This window comes from Petaurus breviceps, unplaced genomic scaffold (assembly GCF_028583685.1).
Source record: "Petaurus breviceps papuanus isolate PSGF00001 unplaced genomic scaffold, PetGlider_PUasm1.0 91041, whole genome shotgun sequence".
Classification (NCBI taxonomy): Eukaryota; Metazoa; Chordata; class Mammalia; order Diprotodontia; family Petauridae; genus Petaurus; species Petaurus breviceps.
The window spans coordinates 11,971,813-11,993,847 of NW_027187400.1; the positions used below are offsets into that span (position 1 = coordinate 11,971,813).

The 22,035-nt window shown below is 50.2% G+C and overlaps 1 protein-coding gene across 3 annotated transcripts in view; it reads right to left on the bottom strand.

Annotated features, from left to right (window-relative positions):
- Positions 1-8,656: 8,656 nt before the first annotated feature.
- ALPL (alkaline phosphatase, biomineralization associated) overlaps positions 8,657-22,035 on the bottom strand; it is a 52,398-nt gene continuing 39,019 nt past the window's right edge. For all 3 annotated transcript variants that reach the window (XM_069079527.1, XM_069079526.1, XM_069079528.1), the window contains 6 exons: positions 18,369-18,512; positions 16,076-16,145; positions 13,105-13,239; positions 11,528-11,719; positions 10,389-10,508; positions 8,657-10,105 (listed from right to left, as the gene is read on the bottom strand). In XM_069079527.1, the coding sequence (XP_068935628.1) occupies positions 9,834-10,105; positions 10,389-10,508; positions 11,528-11,719; positions 13,105-13,239; positions 16,076-16,145; positions 18,369-18,512 (933 nt within the window). In that variant the 3' untranslated portion in view covers positions 8,657-9,833. The remainder of the gene's footprint in view (positions 10,106-10,388; positions 10,509-11,527; positions 11,720-13,104; positions 13,240-16,075; positions 16,146-18,368; positions 18,513-22,035) is intronic.

Consider the following 22,035-nt stretch of genomic DNA (forward strand, 5'->3'; position numbering starts at 1 on the left):
TCTGACTATTCTGTGTTCTAAGGGCCCTCCCAGCTCTGACATCCTATGTTCTAAGGCCCCCCTTAACTCTGACTATTCTGTGTTCTAAGGGCCCTCCCAGCTCTGACATCTGTGTTCTAAGGGCCCTCCCAGCTCTGACACCTGTGTTCTAAGGGCCTTCCCAGCGCTAACATTCTATAACTTTCCCAAATGGGGGGATCTGAAGAGGATATTTTTCATACTGAGGGAAATCAGGTCAGGTCTGGGGCAGGGCAGGGGTACTGTCTTAGCTCAGAGCCTTAGTGAATCTTCTGCCTCCTTGCCACGCTCCTTAATGATAATTATGTTGTTCATGTTGCTTTTCTCTCATTTGACCCCTGGGTCAATCCTGCAGCTCCTGGGATGGGTTCTTTAGGGTGCCATGAGCTTTCAGGGGATTTAGCTGGCTTTCCTGAGACACCTGGGGTGAGAGCTACCCACAGGTTTTGACAGATGAGCCCTGGGTAGCCTGTGGGTGTGTCTGGGGTGGGAGGAGGTAACAGAATAGGCCAAAGTCTTTGGGAAGAGGGGGTTAGGAGAGAGAAACCTGGAAGCTGCCAGTGTCATGTCTGGCTCAGGGCAGGCTCAGAAGGAAGGGAATGGGATTTCGTCCACCTTCTGTTCTCTCAGGGTTAGGAATCAAATCTCCCCAGGTTTCTGCCCTTCAGGCCTGGCTGGCTCTCTGCCTGATGGGAGATGGCTGCTCTCAGCCTAACCTCAGGCTCCTGCTGCCTTGACAGCTCTCTGCTTCCAAGCCGGCGCCAGGGCCGTGAGGAACAGACAAAGGAGGGAGGGGTGGAGACACCAGCCTGGGGTGTAGCAGCAGGCTGGGGCTCTGGGTGCAGGATGGAGCCACACCACCCCCAACCCTAGGGCTCAAGTGACTGCCCCTATCGGCTTCTCAATGAGCCCTGGCTGAGGGTGGCCATAGAGAGAAAGAGGAAAAGGGCTGACATCCTCAGGGATCTCCCAGTGCCAGGGGGAGGCACAGGTACCGCTCTTTGGCCCAACACCTTGGGAGTCTGGAGTCCAAGAGTAGAGACCCAGCCGCTGTCTTCAGAGGCCTTTCCTGCCACCCACTCATCCCCAACCCCCCAGTAACATCCAGGATTCCAGAGGAGCCATAGCCCTTGCCCTCAGGGAGCGTCCAGTCTGAACAGGAGGCACAGGGCCTGCTTTTAGGATCCCTCGTGTAAGAGGAGAGGCAGACAGAAGACCATTCATTGAGAAGCAGGTGCTAATCCCGCCCTCCAGAGCCTGCACGGTCAGTGCCCAAGAACGGAGTTGGCTGTGCCTGGCTGTGAGGTGGTCAGTGCCCAGAAGCAGAGCTGGTGCTTCCCTCAGGAAGGCTTTGCCGATGCACACTCTCACCGATCCATGGAATTTCCTGCCATGGCCACCCTGAGCCCTGAGCTGAGGGTGGGCTGGAGCCTTGAACACTGTCCCCCCCACCCCCCCAGCGCCTTCCCTAGCTGCCAGCATCAGAGGGCACGAGTCTTGCCTTATTAATACAAATTTTTAAGTTCTCATTGAGAAAACCATTTGAAAGTATACAAAATGTTTTTTCTCTTCTACACTTACTCTCCCACTCTGGGATCATGGATGGGCTCCTAGATTTAGGGCCCGAAGGGACCTCAGAGGCTGTCAAGTTTAGCCCTTTCATTTTACAAATGAGGAAACTGAGTCAGGCTAAAGCCTCGAGGGGCCTCAGTGGGACTTATGCTGAGGTCTTCCTGCAGCTGAGATGAAATGACTTCTTTCATCCATACTGCCAAGTGTTGGATATGGGATTTGAACTCAAGTCCCTCCTGACTCCTAATACCATAGATCTTCCTTCCTTCCTTCCTTCCTTCCTTCCTTCCTTTCTTTCTTCCTACCTTTCTTTCTTTCCTTCTTTCTCTCTTTCTCCCTTTCTTCCTTCCTTCTTTCCTTCCTTCCTTCCTTCCTTCCTTCCTTCCTTCCTTCCTTCCTTTCTTTCTTTCTTTCTTTCTTTCTTTCTTTCTTTCTTTCTTTCTTTCTTTCTTTCTTTCTTTCTTTCTTTCTTTCTTTCTTTCTTTCTTTCTTTCTTTCTCACAATCAGGGTTCAGTGACTTGCCCAGGGTCACACAGCTAGTTAGTATCTGAGTCAGAATTTGAACTCAGGTTCCACTGACTCCAGTGCCCTATCCACTACACCCCTACCTGTCTAAAAATTGATCACTGTCCCTGAGCAAGTGCTTCAAAGTTGGCCAAGCACTTACTATACATTATCTCATTTATGCCTTCTTGTGAGGCTGTGGAAAGAGCTCTGGTTCTTGGGACAGAGGACCCAGGTTCAAATCCCACTTCTGATATTGATTACCTGTGTGACCTTGGGCAAGTCCCTAAGTCTTCAGTTCCCTTGTCTCTAAAATAAAGGGGATGGACAGCAGCAACAAGGCCCCTTCTGTATTATCCCTAGAGTCTGCTTTTCCCAGCGTCAGAGGCTGGATTTGAACTCAGATCTTCCCAATGGCCCCCAATGCAGCCTTTTCTCCCCTCCCCACATGCCCCTCATTTAGCTCTTCTCCTTACCCTACCCTGAAACCTATCACATACAGACTATATTCACAATCCTGATAGTAGTTGACATTTCTACATAGTCCTGAAACATTTGCACACTCTATGGGATTATCTCATTGTACTAATCACAATAGCCCTATGTTATTATTAGTCTCATGTGACAGAAGAGAAAACTGAGACCAAGAGAGATTGTGACTTGTGCATGATCCAACAGCTTGTGAGGGTCTAAGGTGAGATTTGAAGGGAAGGGAAGAGAATAAACACTTTTATAGCACCTACTACGTGCTATGTGCATACACTTTACAAGGATAATCTCATTTGATCCTCACAACAACCCTAGGAAAGTCAGTGGGTGTCATTATTATCCCCATTTTACAGCTGGGGAAACTGAGGTAAACAGAGGTAAAATGATGACATGGCTTGCCAAGGCCATAGAGTCAGCATCTGAGGCCAGATTTAAACTCAGGTCTTCCTGGCTCCAGGCTCAGTGCTCTACCCACCATACCACTAGTTGCTGTGCACCAAGAGTTTGCCCTCAGGGTTAGCAAAATAGAGCCCAGGCCCTTTCGAGCAAGCCCAGTGGGTCACTAAGCTGCCAGCATGGAGGAGACTTGGCCTGACTATTGGGCAGAGCTTGGGGGCTGAGCAATCAATCAGTCCATCTATCTATTCATCAAGAAGCATTTATTAATCTAGACCTACTACACACCAGGCAGACCCAAAGGAAAACAAAACAAACGGAAATGCGCCAAGGCACATTGGACAAAAGCCAGAGACGAGAGAGAACCAAAGTCTCATCCCAGACCCTGAAGCAGGCGTGGCAGCTAGGGGTATTGCCCAGCTTTGGGGAATCGTGGGATTTGGAACTGAAAGGTCTACCCCCAGTGTCCTCATGCCAATACTCTCTCCACTCTCCTACCTACAATTGTTCCTTGTGATTGGTTTGTGGGTCCAGTGATGACTAGGTCTGGGAATTGGGAGGCTAGGGCAGTCATGTGAATCCTTTATTCAGAACTGAGAACTGATCTGCCCTGAAAAGAAAAATTAAAAAAAACCAGGGACTGCTCTGCTAGGTGCTGGGGGAGGCACAAAGATGACCTTCCTGTCCTCATGGAGCTTACACTCTCGAGGGAGAGAAGACAGCGACACTTGCATCCCCTGGGATCCATATTGTAGGTACCTACAACCTCGTGTCCTCCATTAGAATGGAACCTCCCAGAGAGCAGGAACTGCTTTTCCCTCTCTTTGTTTCTTGGTGCAGTCGCTCAATAATAGAGAGCACAGTACATCGAATAAGTTGGTTTTATTGTTGCTTGCACCAGATGGACCATTTCCATCCATGTAGGGAACTCTAGGGGAAGGAAACCCTTCTGCCTATGCCTTGCTCCCTGCTCTGCACCTTACAATATCACCTGAGAAGTTAAAGGACTCTAAAATCAGCCATACTTCTCAGAGGAAGGATTGGAACCCAGGCTTTCCTAACCAAAAGGATGGTTTGCTGCCCATTATACCACACTGCCTTTCTTTTTTTTTTCTTTTTGGAGGGAGGGAAGGTAGGGCAATTGGGGTCAAGTGACTTGCCCAAGGTCACATGGCTAGTTTTGTGTGTGTGTGTGTGTGTGTGTATGTGTGTGTGTGTATGTGTGTGTGTGTTAAGTGTCTGAGGCCACATTTGAACTCAGGTCCTCCTGACTTCAGGACTGGTGCTCTATTCACTGCGCCACCCAGCCGCCCCCACATTCCCTTTCATATCCCAACATATTCTTTGAGGCAAACAAAAATATCTATATTTTACAGATGACAAACTGGGAATCTGCCAAAGGCACAGTGACCTGCCCAAGGTCATACAGCTGAAGTAGAATTCAAATCCAGATCTCCTGACTCCAAAGGTGATCTACTTTTATTCTCCCCCACATGAATAAATGCACAGAAGTGTTTTATAAGCCAAGGTGAAGGAGGAAGAGAGCGTTTCTAGTTGGACAGATCAGGGAAGTTTCCCTAGAGCTGGTCTAGGAAGGCAGAGAACGAGGGGGCATGGAGCTGGTGGGGGGAGCGCATTCCTCTAATGTGCTTTTGGTTTCTGGGCCAGCAAACAGCCCTTGAATGTTAAAAGACCCTTTCTGTTGCTGATATGTTATTATGTTATGTGGGCTTATAGGGACTTGCCATTTTTTCCTATTAGTAACCATGCCTATCTTAGCTTATGATGGGCTGTGTCCAGGGAAGGAATAACACCATGTTTTTTTCCGTTGTTCTCTAATTGAGGGCTTTGTGAAGCTGGCCTGGCCTCCCCTGGTCATTCTGAATCAGCAAGATGGTCCTGTCCAGCCCGGCCGTTCCCTGCAGGGCTCCCCAGGGTGGTCCTGGACCTCACTGAGCCACCCTCACAGCTCCCCCTTCCTGACTTGGGGCTGAGGCCTTAAACACTGACTGGAGAAAGGAATCCTCTGCACCCCCTGTGGGTACATACCTCCCTTGAATTCCCCTCCCAGGCTGAGTGTGGTCCCAGAATTCCCAAGTGGGAAAGCTGGAAGAGATCCTGATGCTCTTCTAATTGAAAACTTTGCAGGAGGAAAGTGACTATCACAAGGTCACCTACATCCTGGCCTCGTCCCCATCTGACCCTTCCCCCTTCCTCTCCATGGTCTGGCAGCCAGATGTAGGGAGTAGCTGTCTCCTCCCTTCCCCTCTTCCTCTGGAGCCCTGGGGTTCTCTTCATTCCCTCTCCTCCAGTTCCTTCACCCCACTCTCCAGGAGATGTGGGGGAGCCTTTGGTCACTGAAAGCAGAGGTCTGCTGACGAGTCAAGGCAGCTGTGGTGTGGTGTGGTCCAATGCCTTCTGAGTCTGCTATCAGACTTTGGGAGTCACTAGCTGCATGACCTCAGGCAAGACATCCCTCCTTTCTGGCCTCAGTTTCCTAACCTGAAAGGTTAGCATCCTGAAGGTCCATGCTCTGTGAGCTCTCTCAGGGTGGAGGGCGGGTGGCTTTTAGCCTGTGAAGCCGCTGGAAGCCCCAGGCAGCAGAGCAATGATACAAGCCCTCCCCTTGCTTCTAGTCCACCTCCCTTCCCCCCTCCACAGGCACTTGTGGCTTCCTTGTTTGTTCTGGAGATTCCGAGTCAGCTTCCCCACAAAGACAGAAAGTGGTTCCCTTTGGGCAGCTCCTGAGCTGGCTGGGCCAGACCACAGGCCGGGCTGGGCCTGGCCAAGCACCGGGAGTGGCCGCCAGCCCCACTGGGCTCTGCCAGATCCCAGGCACTCGGGTGGCCTCTGCTCAGGCCAGGGGAGACTTCTGTCTCTTCTGGAGAGAGTCCTAGGGAACCTCAGGGGACTGAGACCCAGGTGACATGATACAGGCCTGGCTGTGGGTCAAGGGGAGGTTTGTGAGGGAAGCAACTGGCCAGGATGGGCCCGATCCTTGATCCTTGGAATGGAGCTAAGGATGAAAGTGGGGGTGGGCGGCTGCCCATGTCAAGTGGGCCATAGTGAGAGGCCTAGGCTTGAGTCTGGGGGCTGACACTGCCCAGCTACACAGCGCCCTGCACAGAGACTCATATCCTCTTCTGCAAAATGGGCAGGCCCACACCTACATGACTACCCCAGGGGAAGTAACTGTGTAAACCTTAAGAGAATTGGGGGCAGCCATCACATGGCTCGTGATGTTACTGAGGCCTCCTTGAAAAGCAGGAAATCTGAAAGGAGGGAAAGGAGACAAGAGGGGAGGACGCAGGGACAGAGAACTGGGGGACACTGAGGCAGAGAGGGGAGAGGGGAGGGAGAATGGAAGAGGGCAAAGGGAGGGAGAAATGAAGAGGGGGGAGGGAGAAACGAAGAGAGCACCAAAGACACAAGGATTGGGGAGAGATGGGGTGTGTGGCAGGATCCTGGAGCTGGGAGTGGAAAGCAGGGTGCTAATGACTGTTCTAAGGAGACCAGGTCACTTCCTCTGTCTTTCTTGGCCTGTTTATTCATCTGTAAAATCAGGGCTTGAACTAGATGGTTTCCACATCCTTCTCAGCTCTGACATTCTGTGTTCTAAGGGCCCTCCCAGCCCTGACACTGTGTTCTAAGGTCCCTCCCAGCTCTGACACTCTGTGTTCTAAGGGCCCTCCTAGCTCTGACATCCTGTGTTCTACGGCTCTTCTCAGCTCTGACATTCTGTGTTCTAAGGGCCCTCCCAGCCCTGACACTGTGTTCTAAGGGCCCTCCCAGCTCTGACACTCTGTGTTCTAAGGGCCCTCCCAGCTCTGACAGTCTGTGTTCTAAGGCCCTCCCAGCTCTGACACTTTGGGTTCTTAGGCCCTTCTAACTCAACATTCTCTGTTCTAATTAATGCACTGAAGCTAGGTTTTAGGATTGGTATTCCTATCCATGCTCTCCTAGAGGCCCTAGGGCCAGTGCATCCCCTTCCTGTCCAGGAGAGGACATCATCCCTCAGGAAAGACATCCCTCCTTATTCTGAAGTAACCATGGCAACCATTCTTCCTTTTCTTCCCCTAGAGATTGTGGAGTAAACATGGCCCAGAAAGACAAAAGTCCCATCTGGTCCCTGAGTGTAGCCAGCTGGGCTGAGGGGCTGCAAGGCACCCACGCAGTCCTGGGGCCTTGGTTTGCCGCCCAGGAGTGAGCCTGGACTGCCTTTGCTGAGCCCCAGGGCAGCATTCTTCTCCCCACTGAGCATCGGGCACATGTCCTGATAACCCCCTTCTCTTCAAATCTGTCCTTTCTAGTCCCTTCCTCTGAACCTTCCTTCCTTCCTACCTCCTCCAGTTTCTTGAGACAAAAAGAAACATTTGATCACAGAGGCAACCGGGTGGCCCAGGACAGAGCTCTGACCCCAGACACCTATTATCTCTGTGACTGTGGGCAAAGGGCTTCTGTGAGCCTCAGGTTCCTCATCTGTAAAGTGGGAATAGCAACACCTAGTACTTTGCTATACAAATATTATGGTAACTGATAAAACTAATCCACAGTGTTTACTCCACAATAACCTGTGAGGGATTACAGGTATTGTCCCCATTTCACAGGTGGGGAAAATAAGGTTCAGAAGTCAAGAAGGGCGGCATGGAACAATGGGGTCACAGAACCTGGGTCCAAAGGCCAGCCCTGCCACATAGAGCCATATCAATTCACTCCATGCCTGTTGCCCCTGAGACCCCTTCCTGCTCTAAAACTATGATTCTATGAGCTCTCTGGGACTCAGTTGCCTCCTTTGTAAAATAAGGGGGTTTGGACCTAAGTCTAAATTTATAATGCTATGTTATGCCACTCAACAATTTGCTGGGATTTGAACTCACACTTTCTAACTCCCGGGTCAATACTGTCCCAGAGTGTGTGAGAGTGGCCACCCCAGGACACTTGGGTACTCTGCCTTCTCAGTCTTGGCTCAGGAGGAAGGCAGGTCAGGAGGGGACAGGGCTCCTGGGAGAGCTGGGATGGAGATGAGAGCCCCCACTTCCAGCCTCTTCCTGCACCTAGAATCAGAGCTCAGAACCCGAACTCAGGACTAGAAGGGACTTCAGAGACCATTTATTCCAAAGCCATCAGAAACTGAAATGGGCAGGGATTTACCCAAATTCACAGTCAAACAAAAGTTGATGAGGACTGACTGGCTATCCAGGGCTCTCAATTCCCAAAGCAGGGCTCTTAATTCCCAAACCAGCACATTTTCACTGTGTTATCCTTTAAAATTACATTGCCCCATGGAGGAGAGTTGGGGTCTCAGAGGCTCAGGTCAGTTGCAGTTTCTCTTACTCCCCCCCCCTCCCAAGCCAACTTTCCAGTGAGAGACCAAAGGCCTAATTGTCATTTACTCTGGGACCTTGGTTTCTTCCAAAAGGGAGACAGCTGGCTTATGTGATTTTAGATTTCTAGATCTAAGAATTTAGGAACTAGGCCTTGGAACTGACTCACCACCCATGGGTTGTAGCCCACAGCCCCAGGACTCCCTTTCCCTGAGAGGGGCCCGCTGAGCCTATTATCATGACAACCACCCCCTCCCTCTCCTGAATAGCAGTGGAAGGCAGACCTGGGAGAGCAGACTGTTTCTCCTGTCTACCTTACTACCCACAAGGACTGGGCTCTGTTCTCAGAACATTTTGGAAAAATTTTTTATTAACAGGATTTTGTGGGAGATTAAAAATGGCAATAACATCAACAAGGGAGACATGGCTGTCCCAGAGGCCCTGCCCCATCCCTGTTCCTCCCCTCCCTCCCAGGGCTTTGTTATCTGTCCCTCTTTCCACTCTGCTGACGTCCCAGTCTGCTGGCTCTTCATTAGGCTGAGGCCTGGACCCCTGATGGAGACCAGAGTGGGGGGGGAGGGGAGAGGGAGAAGGGGAGTCTGTCTGACCCAAGTCACTGCTGGGCCCTCAGTCCCTGACCCTCACCTCCACTTCTACCCTCCCAGCTCATTGCCCTGGGGGATCGACAATGATCAGCTGGAGGGAGCTGGGCCTTGTCCTCTCTAGAAGGTGAAGATTCAGGCTGCGGGACTGGGAGTCTGCTGGAAGAGTGAGACTCCTCCTCTGCTCCTCCCTTGGAACTGTGTATATCCCCTAACCTAAGCTGAGGGGGACCAGCATGCCCTGGTACCACCAGGCAGTACAAGCTAAGCCCTCTGCAGGTACCACTTGCCCTCCTGGTGAGATCTAGTGTTTCATGGGCTAAAAACGGAGGTGACAGGAGGGGACAAGGGTGAGGAAATTGTTACACGCAGTGGTGAGGGAGAAACCATCAGCACCCTCCAGGGCAAGAGAAGAATCTGCTTTCCAAATAATAGGCATCTTCCCAGGTCTGTGCTTTCCCCTGGGGACAATGGGAGTGAAGGGACCAGTGGATCAGAGTCCATAACCTGGCCTGTCCACTTTTTCTCTGGAGTCGTTGTAGGGAAAGAAACTGCCTCCGGACCTGGCTGACAGATGAACAGGCCTGCATGGCTCCCTGCTCCCCCTCATAGAATTGTCGCTTTATAGTTCATGGCCCAGAGAGAGACCAGTGGAGCCTCAGACTTTGGTTTGGTGGGGCTTCTTAAGCTGGATGTGGAGCATGGCAGCCTCTAGCCATAGGCAGCAGTGGGGATACGGCCTTCGGCCACTGCCACCTGACCACTCTGCCCCATGTTGATGGTGGCCATTTGCCCTGAGGTGCTCTGAAAACAAGGTTGATGATGGGGATTGAGGCTTCAGGCCCAGTGACCATCAAGGGCAGTGTCAATAACGGGCCCCAGCTATGGGTGGTAAGCCGGCTGTCCTGGGCCTGGATACAGCTGGCCTTAGAATAAGAGGCTGAGCAGCAGGAAAATGGTCAGAAGGCCTGGGAGCAGTGCTGGTTGTGGGCCCAGCCTGGCTGATGAGGAGAGTTGGCAATGGTCCTTGTTGGCCCCAATGCAGGATGCGTAGGCCATGACGTGTGGAATGTAGTTTTGTTCATGGACGCCATGCAGGAGGTGAGCCATGGGGCCCTTGGCAAACACAGCCACATCTTCACCCCCATGGGTTTCATGGCGCAGGGGCACCGCTGACTGCGCCTGGTAGTTGTCATGAGCTGTGAGAAGCCAAGATTGGATGGTGAGGAGTGGAGACTGGTATAGCCATCAGGAAGGTCCAGGAGAGACTAAATTTGGAATTTCCCTAACCTTTTGGGTCAGGGACAAGGTTTCTTCTCTTCATACCAAGATCTGGAAAGATAGCTATGCTCACAGACTATGTGGAAACCCCCTATCTGAGTCCCTCCTCTAATGCATCTCACCTTCCATCCCATCTCTCATCCACCAGAACACATCTTCTGATCCCACCAAGGGAATCCCTTCCCAGACCATGGGTCTTACCATAGTCCACAGTGGAAACGTTCTCCCTCTCGCCAGCCACCACTTTGTAGCCAGGTCCATTTCCATACAGGATGGAGGTAAAGGGCTTCTTATCTGTGTCACTCAACATGGGGGCAAGCCCTGCAGAAGGGAGAATTCAGAGTTACCAGGCCCAGCTGCCTCAGTCCCAATTCTTCCCAATGGTCACCCTTCTCAGCCCTTTCTCCAGATCATCAAATGCCCCTATGCTAATTCCTTTTCTCCTTCCACTTTTCCAGCTTCCTTCCCCAGCCTCCACCCCACCTTCGAAGACAAGGTGAGCTTTCTTCACCTTTTCCTGTCCAGTCAAGTGACACTCTTCCCTGGTCACCTCCCCTGCCACAAACTGTGTTGTCTCCCCCTGTTAGAATGCAAGCTTCTTGAAGGCCTGTATTTATATCCATAGCACAGGGTGTCTGACACATAAAGAATGTTTAATAAATGATCACTCACTCATCTACCTGGCCCCTCTTCCCTGGATCTCTATCTAGAAACTAAGAGTCACTCTGGCTTAGCAGATATTCAGCTTATATGCTCCCTGGATCCCCTTTCTCAGTAGATTCCAATAAGATTGGATGGACCCTTAGACACCCAATGTTCCACTTCCCTCATTTTGGAGGAGAAAACAGATTCAGACAGTCCAAGGTCCCATCCAAGCAGGATGAAATGGAGTTGGGGTTCAGCCCTGGACCTGACACCCAAGTCAGTGTTCTTTCTGCTATAGCCCCTTGCCCCATTTCACTAGAGGCCTATCTAGCCACTTGCCCCTTTGTTGACTCACAGGCTGGAGAACAAGAGGATGGTGAACAGGGTTTGGGTCATGCCTACCTTTGGGTGCTTAACAAGCTATTGGACTGAATTAGAATCCCAGGATCTGGAGCTAGAAGCTGGAAGAGACCTTAGAAGATTGTCACAGATGAGGAAACTGAGTCCCAGAGAGGAGAAGACCTCCTCCATCCTCCCTAGGTCTTACAGGGAAGCAGCGAAGCTTGCTATAGGTCAGGACCTGTTCCCTTTTCTCCTGTGCCTGAGTCCCTGTGGCCTCTACCCTTCTAGACATCCATGGTCTGGTTGCCCTAATGGCCAATAGCTACCCTCTAACTCAGCCCAGCCCAGCCTACCGAAGATGGAGTTCCCCCGGGGGGTGTAGCCACCAAAGGTGAAGACATGGGAGTGGTCTGCTGTAACCACAGTCAGGGTGTCCTCCAGGGAGGTCAGGGAGCCAGCCCGCCCAATGGCCCGATCCATCTCCACCGCCTCATGCAAAGCTTGTTTGGCTTTTCCCTCGTGGTGGCCATGGTCAATCCTGCCCCCTGGGGTATCAAAGGAAAGAGACTGATAAGGACCAGGAGCCAATGGAGCATTTGCTGCCCTAGAGAAGAACCCTCTGTCTGCCCCTGAAGTGCTTCTAACCCTGGGGTTTTTGAAGAGGTCTTCCCTAGTTAGCCCTTCTACAGCCCTTGGAGTCCTCAGGACACAATCTCATAGATGATCACATATTCATAGATAAGTAGTGCTGGAAAGTATCTCTTTCTAGCTCTGACATAGTGTTCTAAGGGCCCTCCCAGCTCTGACATTGTGTTCTAAGAGCCCTCCTAGTTATAATAAATTAACATTACAAGAAACTATTTGCCCAGGAAAAGGAAACTACTCTTCCAAGATTAGCTGACATCCTTGAGAAGTATTGCCCTTCACATTTTATTCTTTTGTCCCCAGGCTCAGTGCAGGGCCCAGAGGAAATGCTAGACACTGTTTTGCTGTCCCTCAGGGCCTCCCTTCTGCCTCCTGCTGCTGCTCTCAGCCTCAGGCTCCAGGCGGCCTGGCCAGCCCAAGGAGTTGGTCCAGCAGTGGTTGAGCTGAGAGGGCCTGGCTCCCTTTGTTGTGGTGTTCGGCTCCGATCAGGGCCATGTTGGCCCTACATTCCTGGCTCCCACTACAAAGGGGGCCCACGCTCCCTTGGGAGACCCCTTGCTCCACCATTGGTTCCACGGAGGCTGGAGGATTCTGTGGCCAGAGCTGAAACCACCAAGTTTAGCACTAACCCTTCGGTTTGGGTAAAGAGCCAGTAACCCAAGTGGCCCGCCTTTCTTGTGTGGTAGGGCTGACAGGGCCCAGGCACAGGAGGGACGTGACCAGTCATCCTCGTGTTAAGTACACCTTAAGTATCTCAAATAACACAATCCAGCCTCCCTAGACTATGGTCTGTTGGGGTGGAACATCTAATATGTCCCTTCCAAAGCCTCACCCCAGAGAAATCCATCAGCCATTCAAGGCAAGCCATATCCCAGGCTCCTGGGAGAGTAGGATTTCAGGGAGGGCACTTCCCAAATTTAATCCTACTGAGAAAAGGGATGGCCTCCAAATGGCTTCCAAACAATATGGATACTCCTGATCCAATGGGAGCCCCCTGAGGCCATCCCTAGGAGTTTGATTTTAGAGTCGGAGTTGGGAGGGACCTTAGAATAGAGATTTTGAAAAAGTGGACAACAGTCCCTTGAACACACACACCTTGATTCTTTTGCCTCCCTCCCTTGATTAACCTGTGCTTTTAAATCTGCCTTAAAAGCCAGCCCCTCCCTGGTCTGCCCAGTCTATCAGCCGCCCACTGAACTTCTCTAAGGAAATAGCACATGGAGGTACCTAGTCACTGCTCAATGAGTAAAGATTGAGTATGAATTCAAACATAGGGGGCCTCTACCTTCTACCAGCAGGAAAAAGCCCTTGGGGTTCCTTCTCAGAATCTTGATGGCCACCTCCACCATCTCCGTCAGGGAAGGGTCTGTCTGATTGTTCCTGTTGAGTTCATAAGTCATATCCATTGGCTCAAAGAGTCCTAAGGAGAGTGACACAATGGTTAACTCTGGGAGAATAAAGAAAGTCAGGGAGACAACAGGTGGGCACAAACCAAAGAGATCTGGGAACTACTGGACACCATGGGCTAACGACACCAGACTTCCCTTTCGGAAGGGTAAGTCCCAGGCTCACAGAGCACAGTGAATAACATACCACAGATACAATAAATGCCTGGTGAGTGACTGATGGGGGAAGGTGATGCCATACTACATGGTATGTATGTGTACATCAGTTTGGGGCACTGTACTGCCCCTTCTACCTCCATAATAGCTTTCACAATCTTTGCTTTCTCTTTCCATTGTCACAGCCCATCCTTCTAATTCAGGCCCTTGTCACCTCTCACCTGGACTCCTTCACAAGTGGTCTGCCTCCAGCCTCACCATTTTCTAAATCCACCCTCCAATCAATGGTCAATGGCAGTGAGATCACTTGAGAAGAAGATGCCACCTCCTTAGCCTGGCATTCAAGACCCTTCACTGTCCAATCTACCTTTTCTACCTTGGTTTCTCAAACTTTTGTGATGGAGACAAAACGAGAATGTTCCCTACCTCATCCTGTCCTTTCACCCTACCATAATTTGTACTGGTTATTCCTCCCACATGGTACACAGGTGGCAAAGTGGATAGAGTGCCAGGCCTGAAGATTCAATTTCCTGAGTTCAAATGTGACCTCAGACACTCACTAACTGTGTGACCCTGGGCAAGTCACTTCACCCTGTTTGCCTCAGTTTCCTCATCTATAAAATGAGCTGGAGAAGGAAATGACAAACCACTCCAGTATCTTTGCCAAGAAGACCCCAAATGGGGTCACAAAGAGTTGGACACAACTAAAAATGACAACATCCAGGCCCCAGCTCCAAGCTGAATGTAAGTAAGCTCCTTGAGAGCAGGGGATGTGTTATGTTTTACCGACTTGCCTAAAAATGTTGATGGGCCAGTCTTAAGTGTATCAACCTATATATGCTTAGGGTACAGACCACAGCCTGGGTGTAATTTAAGCATAGTCCAATGGCTGTCTAATCCAACAAGCATTTATTAAGCCCCTACTGTCTACATGGCACTGGGGGTGGAGAAAGGACCAAAAACAAGGTCCTTGACCTCCAGGACTACACTTTATGGTAGAATTCATCAACAAAGGCTAGAAGGCACAGTGTGTAAGTGCACGATGTCTCTATGGCAGAGGACGCTATGTCTCTGTTCCTTCACAGGCTGTTGCCATGCCAGAGCTTCTAATCTCCCTGAGGGCACACCCTGCCCTGTGCAGCCCACGCTTCCTGGGACTGCATGTTAGACTCCAAATCTCAGGGCTGGAAAGGGCTTCAAAGACCCTCCAGCCCACTTCTCTCAGCCAGCAATCCCATCTCTGCTGCCCAGCTCCTGACGAAGGGATGGCCTCATGCAGAATGAGACACATGGGCAATGGGGAGTTTGTTTTGCCTGAATACACATATTTGTTGCAAGGGTTTTGTTTTTCTCTTATGTTGGGGGTTGAGAGAGAAAATAAACACGTATTTAAAAAGTAGCCTAAAATCTCTAGTGGAGGGGAACTCTATCTTATTGAGGCAACCCATTTCCAAAGCCATCAGTGCTGGAAAGGTTTCTCCCGGAATGGTGCCTGCATCTACCTCCTGGCAGATTTCCCCCCCACCCCCACTCCCTGCTCCCTGCTCCTACTTCTCCCTCTGGGAGGCAGCTCTACAAGTCTACTCTCTTCAACTTGAAGACAGCTATCATGCCTAGAGAGAGACCTTGCTGAGACTAGCTCAGGGCTCTGGAATGAAAGTGCTGGGGAAACAGTGTGAGAGGAATAATCTGCCCTCTGTCCCCTGGGGCTGACAGGTGATGAGCCCAGGTTGGATAAGAACGTGCAAACCTGGCCCTACTATCAGACACAGAATTCAAAAATCTCATTCTGACACCCCATTTTGCAAAGGAAGAAACTAAGACCCAGAAACTGATTCTCCCAGGGGACACAATAGAATCGAGGTTCTTGGACTCAATTGTCCCATGCCCCTTTTCCACACAGGGGATGTCTCTTCATGCTTTATTGCTTGGCTACAGTGCAATGGACTGGCTGCCTTGTGAGGGGGTCCTCAGTCAGTGATCCTGGGAGCTAGATTTTAAAAACTTTAAAGAGGGCAAACCTGCAAGGAAACTTTGGACGAGTCATTTTACATTGGTGACTTCAGCTACCTCATCTGTCAAATGGAAATTAATGACACTTTACTGACCTCACACAGAGGTATTGGAAGGAAAGCACTTTGCAAAAGTATAAAGGGCACCATCACTACCATCACCATCACCAATCACCATCCTTCTATTGCCAAGGGAAGCTTTGTTAGAGAACTTGCTGGAACTTGCTTGACTTCCAGGAGGTATGATTCACAGGGAACCATACTTGGGACTGGGGATTTAAGAGAGAGGCCGCACCCTTCCTTTTACAAGAAGACACCAAGAACCAGGGACTTGCACATGCAGAAAGTAAGAATTAGAACGCAGGTCTTCCAAGCCCAATTTCTCTGTCATACGGTGGGATGTACCCTGAGCCTCCCACAGCCCCTGACCCTGCATCCTTTGTATCCAACAAGTTGCCTCTGCTCCAAACACCAAAAACAGGAGTTGCACGTGACTGAAACAACTGAACAAGACTAGGGAGATAGATCAGACTTCAGCAAAAAGCTGACCCCACTCCCAGGTTTAATACTTCTAGAAAATCTCATTGCTCAGCCTCTCCAGTGGCTAAGGTTCTGGATAGAGCCTGAGGACAGGGGCACTGAGGAGATGTGCCTCCACTGGCCTCTGTTCTCCCCTGCTCACCTAGGAGGAAGTCCACACGGTCCAAGTCCAGTTCAAGCAGCTGCATGCGGTTCCAGACATAGTGGGCGTTCTAGGAGAAAAACCATGGATGGTCAGAGGCAGGTCAAGAGCTAGAGGAGCCCAAGGTCAACAGAGAAGTCAGCTGGGCCCACAGGATGTCCCCAAGCCAGGCCACGGCCAAGAACATCTGATCAGAACTCAACCAGCTTTGTCTGAGGGCTTGTCTGAAGATATAGTGACTTATGTCTTCTAATTCATGGGATGCTGAGCTAGCTAGCTAGGCACTAGCTAAAGCTGGAAGGGCACAAGAATGTTGGAATTGTAAGGAACCTTAAAACACAGGATGTTAGACCTTGGAGGGCCCTTAGAACACAGGATGTCAGAGCTGGGAGGGCCCTTAGGACACAGGATGTCAGGGCTGGGAGGGCCCTTAGAACACAGGATGTCAGAGCTGGGAGGGCCCTTAGGACACAGGATGTCAGAGCAGGGAGGGCCCTTAGAACACAGGATGTCAGGGCTGGGAGGGCCCTTAGGACACAGGATGTCAGGGCTGGGAGGGCCCTTAGGACACAGGATGTCAGGGCTGGGAGGGCCCTTAGGACACAGGATGTCAGGGCTGGGAAGGGCCTTAGAACAGAGGAGGTCAGAGCTGGGAGGGCCCTTAGGACACAGACTGTCAGAGCTAGAGGGCTCTTAGAACACAGGATGTTAGACGTAGTAAGTTGGACCTGGGAGGAATCTTCTATCTCTATCTCTATCCCTTCCCTAATTTTACAAATAAGAAAAATGAGGCCCAGAGTCCCACAGCAAGTACATGCTGAAGCCAGGACTGGACAAACCTGATTCTTTGACTTGCCAATTCAGGTTACTTTTTTTTCATACTATTCAGAAAATATGGGCGCTCCTTATGGGACTGGAGAAGAAGGAAGTAGGGGATACATGCTAATTTTAGATAGTAAATGAATCATATGCAAACCCCATGCAAGAGGTGCATAATTGTTTTGCCTTGCACATCTCGGTCTCAGTAATCATCCTGCCTCTTCCACGGCCTAGGAACCTCCTCACCAGATATGAGAGTTATTTCCAGGCACACAAAACCCTCCCCCGACTCCAGATGGCTGAATTCCCATCACTGGCCTTCTCCCCTCCCAAAACTAGGGGGAAAGGAGAAGGGGGGGTCATGCCAGGAACAATTAGAAATACAATCCTAGAAGGACCATTCAGCCACATCAAAACTGATCCCACCACAGTCGCTTACCACTGTCTTCAGCAGCTTTGACCACAGTCATTTTCAGACCCTGTCTCTTGCCCTTCCCCCATCTTCTTGGCTCCCCTCATGCCCACCCAGATGCCTGGGCATCAGATTTAAAGGGCCAGCTAACTTCCCATGGCTCTCATGGTGGGACTCTTGGGTGGCCACCTAAGGCTATCTTGCTGGGAGGCTTCAGTGAGAAAGTTACATAGTATAATAGAAAGTCAGACCTGGAAGAGACTTGGGAAGCTATTCAGAGTTTTAGAGAGATCCTACGGATTAGGATTTAGCTCAAGAGTTAAGAAGGGACCTTAGGGGTATGTCTAGTCTAATCCTATGATTTAAGGGATCTGGAAAAGAGGAATTCCTTATCCAAGATTTCCTCAGGCAGCTTTTCCCTCTGGAACCCAAGGTCTGCCACCCACTAAGGTGAACCTCAGTGTGGAATTCTTTCCCAGGAGTGGAATATAGGATTTGTGACCATTGAAAACATGGTAGAGCAGGAGGGAGTTCTGGGTTGGAGGGGCAGAGGGTTGGAATCCCAGCTCTGCCACTAAGCAGCTGTGTGACCTTGGGCTGCCCCAATCTGGGCCAAACCACTCTCTGAAAATGATGGGGTTGGACTAGTACTTGAGGTCCCTTCCTTGCTCATCCTATGCTTCAAATACACTTCCAGCTGACAAACATTCTAAATCTCTTCCTAGCCTGACAAGGTCCCAAGGGATGACATTCTATGTTCTCATGACCTGCTGTTTCTCCTTATCCAGCTCAGATCTAAGTGCAGGTATAGTGCTGCAATAATTAGTCATTATGTCTAAGATATGGGGCTTTGGGGACTTTGTGGTTAATTAATCCAGATCTCACCACATCACTTTTCTTCTTTTGGGAAACCTTTCTCTCTAGACAAGAAGATGGCCTTCACACTTTTTCTTTCAGTCCTGGCCTGCCTGGCGCAGTGATTGCTGACTCATCATTCTCTGGATTTGGGAGCAGAATCCAGTTTTAGGAATAAATGCATTATTCACCCACTGGAGTTGGTACCTTGTTCCGAGGTTTCTTGTCCTTCCAGACATTGATGAGGACCTGCCCATCCAGCCTTGTCCCTCTTGCCTTCTCTTCATCTCCATACTCCACATCAGTTGTGTTCTTAGGAAACATATATTTCCGGCCTCCACCCATGATTACCTAAACAAAAAGAATGTTGTCAGGCCCCTAAGTTGGAAGAGGGACTGCTCATGGCACATAGTAGTAGCTTAATAAATGTTTGCTGACTGATAACAGCTCCAAGGGGGCCACAAATGGTCTAGTGGAATAATTGTTGAATTTGGTCTGGGTTTTGCTTTAAATCTAGAATTCCCCACACCAATGAAATCACTGACCTGGTGAAAACAAGCACAACCACAAATACGAAAGAACAAACCATTCCCCAGTGGATAACAGTTCTCAAAAGAATTGCAAACTAATTAATAAGAGAAATGTAAATTAAAACAACTCAGCAAATTGACATCTATGCTGAAAAGAAAAATCCAATGCTGGAAGGGCTAGGGAAAGATAGGCACATAATGATTCACTACTGACTAAGCTGTGAATTTGAGATCTGCTATCGGAAGGTAACTAAAATGTCAGGGCTTTTTGACCCAGAGGATCCAATAACTGAAAGAAAAGTCCCTTTATGCTCTGACAGTTTGGGTTTGATTCTGGGTTCTGCCACTTGGATGCCTGCATGGCCTACCCTAAGTTCCTTCTCTGGGGCCTCAAGGGAGAAAAAGCATCTGCCCTGGCTGGGAGGGTTAATTAGATCATGCATCTATGGCAGGGCTGTGGTCTAGGTTAGCTGGAAGACATACAGGAGGTAAATAGAAGTTATATGTGTCTTGTCCTGCTCCCCACAATACACACACACTGTCCTCTTAGCACAACCCCACCCCCCAATTCAGCTTGAAGGACGGGCAGGGTAAGATGGTATTCAAAGGACATGAGGTAAAGAGGATTGGGGGTGGCATAAGACACCAAGCCTCCAAACTCCCAGCTAGAAAACTCCAGCTCTGGGCTGGCTTTGCCATCTCCCTCTGCTTTGGGAGTTCTGAACCAGGGAGGTCTGAATGGGCAGTCTGGCTTCTGCCCAGAGCCATCCCCACCACAGCCCTGGGCAAACAGCAAGCATCCCCATCAAGGGGCGTGGAGGGGAGGGCGAGCTGAGGACATGCTGTCTGTTTATCAAAGCTACCCTAATTTTATCCCACCACCGCCAGTCATCCACGGGGATGACAGACGAAGGTGCGAGAGTGTTTGTTTTCCTTGGGAGTCAGTGTTTGAAGTTCTGGCTATTTTTAACCTGGGGAGAAGAGCAAAACAGTGACCGGTGTCCTCCTGTCACCGGCCCGGCCCCAGGTTCCAGGGCATGGGGCCCGGGACGTTGCCCCCAGGTGACACCAGCCTGGATGGAGCCTAGAGAAGACACATGACCAGGCTTGGCTATCTTTTTGTCCCGCTCCTGCTCTGGCCCTCTTGTTTGGGCTTGAAGACCACGGAGCCTATAAGAAGGACCCTTAGACATCATCTGGTCAAGCTCTCAGTTCCAGGAGGCAGGTAACCCAGTCACAGAAGCATAGGCAGTGAAAGGCAGGGCTGAGATTTGAACCCACTACACCATGCCTTAGGTTGAAGCCAGAAGCAACCTCAAATGGTGGGTCCAGGAGTTATGCTGTTGGGTAGACGCTACAGAGACCCTGAAGGTTTGATACAAAAGTAACATGTTCTACCAGTTACTAATAACTGTAACCTTGGGAAAGTGACTGTTGTCATTAGATTGTAAGTTCCTTGAGGGCAGCACCCAGCACAGTGCTCGGCACATAACATAATGAGCCATAACAGGTTTATTGAATTGATTCAATTGAATATGCTGAGCCTTAATTTCCTCATCTGTAGATTGAGAGGCAGGAAGCCAATACTTCTTGTTCAGTCCTATCTGACTCTTTGTGATACCATTTGGGGTTTGCTTGGCAAAGATACTGGAAGAGTTTGCCATTTCCTCCTCTAGGTCATTTTACAGATGAGGCAAACAGAGTTAGGTGACTTGCCCAGGATCACCCAGCTAGTAAGTGTCTGAGGCTGATTTTAACTCAGTCTACCTAACTCCAGGTCAGGTGCTCTATCCTCCATTAAAACTAAAACAAAAACAAACCTAAACTTGTCATATTGCTGAAGCCCTTAAAGCTCATTCCTCACAACAACCACCCCCCCTCCATCTTACAGATAAGGAAACAGAGGCTAACTCTGCAAGGCAGTGTGGGGGAGCCAGGATTCCAGCAAGGGAGCCCAGGACAGAGAAACAGGCCCAGTGTGGATTCCTAGTGGACACCTGGCCAGAACCATTCCAGGCTCCCAGCCTCAGGAACCAGAGGGTTGGCAGGGAGAGAGAATGTGTCCCCAGATCCCAGCTCTTCCCATCCCCATGGAGGCAGAGCCTTCAGGATCTTTATGGTAACAGGGCCAGCCCTGGAAAAATGAACCCCCCAATCTGCTCCCACCACACCATCATTCCTTCTCCAGGCAGAGACTTCACACAGGCTCATTAAACTCCCAAATCACAGAGTTGATGTTTGGCTTTCGGGTTTGGTGTCTTTTTTTTTTTTTAAGCAAAAGATATTTATTTATAGGGCGGACAGCAGGATTTCTGTTTCATCCACAGCCTGGGGACTAGGGAAATTGGGGGAGGTGGGGAAGGGGTAAGAAGAGAAAGGAAAAAAGGAAAGAGGGGAGAATAGAAGAGGGAGGGAGGAGACAAGAAAGAGAAGGGGAGGAAGAGAACTCCAGTGTCTTCTGGGAATAAGGAGAGAAGAGCTGAAAGGGGAGGGGAGAGGTGGATGGGAAAGGGGGAAAAAATTAGGGAGATGGGGAACTTAGAAATCATCTTGCCCAAGGAAGGAAGACAGGCATTTATCAAGTGCCTATTGTGTTCCAATTACTTTACAAATATTTTCCAGTTGGAGCAATGAAGGCAGAGAGGATAAGGGACTTGCTTAAGGTCACACAGCAAGTGTCTGAAGTCAAATCTGAACTCAGGTCTTCCTGAATGAAGGCCTAGTCTTCTGTGCACTATGCTGCTCCCTAGTTGGCTCTGGTCTACCTAAGGCCAGAGAAGATACTGAGTAGCTTGACTCCATGTGCACTGATCTTTCCTTGAGACCACACTGCCTCTATCAGGAAAGGGGATCTAGGGCCTCTGACTGCTAATCAGAAGGTCAGACACAAGAGACACAAGGTCCAGACAGGTGACAGAAATGACATGACTTAGTTGCCCAGGATCACCCAGGTAAAAGTGCTAAGGTGGGATTTAAAGCGGGGTCCCCTGATGCTGGTCTACACTTCACATTCTACCTCCATTTAGAAGCAGGTCCTCTGACACCAGGCCACGAAGCCTCAATGCCATGAACCCCAGGGGGGCTGGTTAGGTCATCAAGCAGGCCTGTTCCTTAAGCCCCACCCAGACAGAGCCAGGTCCCAGCCTGCTGGGACTAAAAATCCAGTTTGCCTGAACCCCCCACCCCACCCCAGATCTGCTGAGCTCCAGATTACTGTTTACCCCTGGCCCAGCCCCAGGGCAAATCCCCTCAGTTGCCTCCTTCCCTTTAACCTCAAATCCTTTAATAGGCCAGGTGGCCCTCAGATCTGTGTGGGGAGCCTGCCCAGGCTCTTCCCATGGCAG